This window comes from Brachycentrus maculatus, unplaced genomic scaffold (genome assembly GCF_059751285.1).
Source record: "Brachycentrus maculatus isolate JH-2025_06_01 unplaced genomic scaffold, ASM5975128v1 h1tg000205l, whole genome shotgun sequence".
Classification (NCBI taxonomy): domain Eukaryota; kingdom Metazoa; phylum Arthropoda; class Insecta; order Trichoptera; family Brachycentridae; genus Brachycentrus; species Brachycentrus maculatus.
In genome coordinates, this window is record NW_028280956.1 from 527,491 (window position 1) to 530,826 (window position 3,336).

Consider the following 3,336-nt stretch of genomic DNA (forward strand, 5'->3'; position numbering starts at 1 on the left):
GGTTAGCGCGTTTAGCTACCGTGCTTGTGGTTTCAGGTTCTGTTCCCGGGGCCGGCTGGAGGGTAAAAATAAATATTCATTATTTTTCGATCCAATATTCCTTCAATGTTACCCTGGATTGATACCTGATCCGCAGGATTGATTAACTTGTCTTCATATAAGTAACGATCAAGAAAATACTACGTTAATACGATGCTTGCCTTATGCACCATTAGATGAGGATATGGCTTAGAAGAAGAAACGTACTATTACCATCTAATTACAATATTTTAAAATAGACTTATTTAATAAAATATAAATAATAATCTTATGCTATTTCTATAAATTTACACGAATATTGATGTTTTCATTTACCGTTAGAGTGCTGAGAATCGATATATCGACCCTGGTATTGTTTTCTAGAAGCGCGAACGTCGATATACCGACGATGCCGCCAGTGTATTTTAGCGGTCAAGATTGTTTTTTGTTCCGATTCGTTAAAATTGTTCACAAACAAGCAATTTAGATATTTTTCAGTGAAAAAATTACATGATTTTTTTTAATGTAATTATATTTTTTTAAACTCCCAACTTAAACGTTTAAATTTAATATACAGTTACATAAATATGTAAAAAGAAAATAATTTCGTTGGATTTTTTAATAGTTTGTACACATTTTATCGTAATTCTAGTATTTTTTAAACATATTTCTAAGCTGCATCTTTGACGTATGCTTCGTTCGTATAATCTACTTTAAGGCTATTGTTATCCTTCTTGGATTTTACAAAATCTTGTTGGATCTCGTGAAGAGACTTATTTTTGGTTTCGGGCATATAGAACATAATAAACACCGTTGGTACGATAATAAAGATTATGAATATTGTATGCGCGTAATACTGCCCGGCGTCGTCCTTTATTATCTGGAATAATTTGATCACGATAGCCATAAACCCGCCTTGGATGAAAGCCATGTAAGAGGAAACATAACCACGGATGTTGTATGATAATATTTCACTTGTCACTACCATTGGTACAGGCGCCATACCGACGTCGAAACCCATTCTTAGGATGAACACCCCAACCATCGGTATCCAAGCGTGTTCCGCGCCTGCAGAGCCAGTAGCTTTGCAGTAGTAAAACACCCCTAACAACACGTTCGATAGCATGCAAATAATGGCCGATAGTCCGTACAGCGGTTTCCTGCCGAATTTATCCATGACAACACTAGTTACGATCACAGAAATGTCTGAAAGTATTTCCGAGAGCAGTACGGCATACTGAGGTGGTATAGGAGAATTAGCTTCCATAAATATCGTCTGCATGTAATTGCTGATTGCGACTACACCAGTGAATTGCTGACCCAGAATCAGAACGGTTATTATGATGATTGCTTTTCTCGACTTCGGTTCCAGTAATTGCTTGAGAATTTGCAAGAAATTAGAATTCGCAGAGTCTTCGTCTATAAATTTCTGCATACTCTTGAGTTCTTCTTGGATTTCTTCTAAATTCGTACAGCCTCTGAACTTCATCAGTACTCTCTCAGCATCCTTGCTTCTTCCTTTTTTATGTAAAAAGTAAGGAGTCTCTGGCATCAGCAGGAAAGAGATAAACATAAGTATAGGTATCAGTATGGAAACAGAGTTCAGAGTATGGAATGATACCAATGGGCCAATGATGTACTCGAATAGGCTTCCCATGGATTGAGCCATAACCAGGAATGTTACTATGGCTCCTCTAACATGTTGTCCCACAACTTCTCCGATGTAAACCGGTACGGAGCCATAAGTGCAGCCGACTGCAGCTCCGAGAAGAAATCTTCCGATGTAAATATGCGTGACTGACGTCGAAAAGATAAGAGATATCCATCCTGACATGTAAATCAGGGAAATCAACATAATCATCGGTTTTCTGCCTATCTTGTTGAGGAGGTAGGAGAATGGAAGTGACATGGATAGTCCTCCTATGGCCAGCAAGGAAGCCGCCCATGATAGTTGACTGCTATCCAGGGGGATCGGTGAGTCTTCGGCTGCCAACTTCACCAGCGAAGGTGAAGCCCATCCCGAAGCGCTCCCTATGGAAGCGAATGCAAATCCACCTGGAAAAAATCACTTTATGAATTTTGATTGAATAAAAAATCCTGGTGTTGGGAAACTAAACAAAAACCGGTTAATTAAACCAATTTATTCATTTTACTTTCCCTAGAATTTCTTTCACTTTCATTAAACTTCATTCACAACACATTATTTAACAAACAGGTATATTCTCATTTAACTTTTTTTTAAAGAAATTCTGCACTTTACATTGATGAAATACAAAACAACTACAACAAAAAATGCGTTGTAAGAAAGTTTCACACAGATCAGAAAGACTTTTCTTTTGCACGATAGCAAAATTTACACACAAATTCGCACAATAATATAAACAGATCGGCACTAACTCGCTATGATGACATAAATCGTGTATTCATGTTTCCTCAATGTCTGCGCAACGTTCACCATTCTCGAAATTGATAAAAACTGAACAAAAATATATCGGTTAATTAACCATCGTCAGTCTAACTGCCTTCCAGCTCTTGCAGAAATAGACTGACACTAACTTTGGCCTAATGCTACTCTTTCTTGTTTTTACGGTACACTCAACCAATGAGTGTGCACGGAGAGTGGCGGACTCTGCGTTATGCGAACAGGTATAATAACACATTTTCTAAGCTGTACGATTTTAATGAAACCACAACTCAGCGAAAACTGATTTAAATTAAAATCACCTGTTTTATCGCGCTGTATAAATATTTTTCGTTTAATCAAATTTCCATACATCTTTTTTTAAACTCAATATTATTGATAAACTTTCATTTTGCCATTTGTTTTAGTTAATGAATTCTACAAGTTTTACATAAAAGTCACATATTTATTTATGTACATTATTGATTGAAAATTATTAAATTACTAATAATTGATATCCTTGAAGTAGTATTTTGGGAAAATAGTGTTATTAAAACAATCCAAAACAAAAGCATTGCAATTATAATTTAGCGTAAAAATAATTTAAAAAATTGTTTAGTAATATTTATTATTATTGCAAATAACTTATAGAGTCATATTATTTAGCAATACTACCTAAAGGGTAAATGAATTAAATATGAAAATACGATTAATTTATTCAATTAGTGGGAAATGAATTTTGCGGACTAGTTTTCAGTTTTTTTCTTTCTAAGAATCATCTCACTCTCACAATTTTTAACAACTGGTAAAAGAGCATACCTGGTCATGGACCCACAATAGCATAGGCACCTCGATTATCCAAATTTAAAACACAGAAAGGGACATTTTCTTGTAGTAGGTTTTTTGGTATTTATGGA

General features: G+C 35.3%; 1 protein-coding gene across 1 annotated transcript; it reads right to left on the bottom strand.

The window, feature by feature from the left end:
• Positions 1 to 349: 349 nt before the first annotated feature.
• Positions 350 to 2,565, bottom strand: LOC148307168 (facilitated trehalose transporter Tret1-like). Its single transcript, XM_088263846.1, has 2 exons — positions 2,416 to 2,565; positions 350 to 2,073 (listed from the first exon to the last, which is right to left on the bottom strand). Exons 1-2 carry the CDS (start codon positions 2,474 to 2,476, stop codon positions 689 to 691), a joined length of 1,446 nt encoding a protein of 481 aa, XP_088119972.1. The 5' UTR covers positions 2,477 to 2,565; the 3' UTR covers positions 350 to 688.
• Between the last annotated feature and the right edge of the window lie 771 nt (positions 2,566 to 3,336).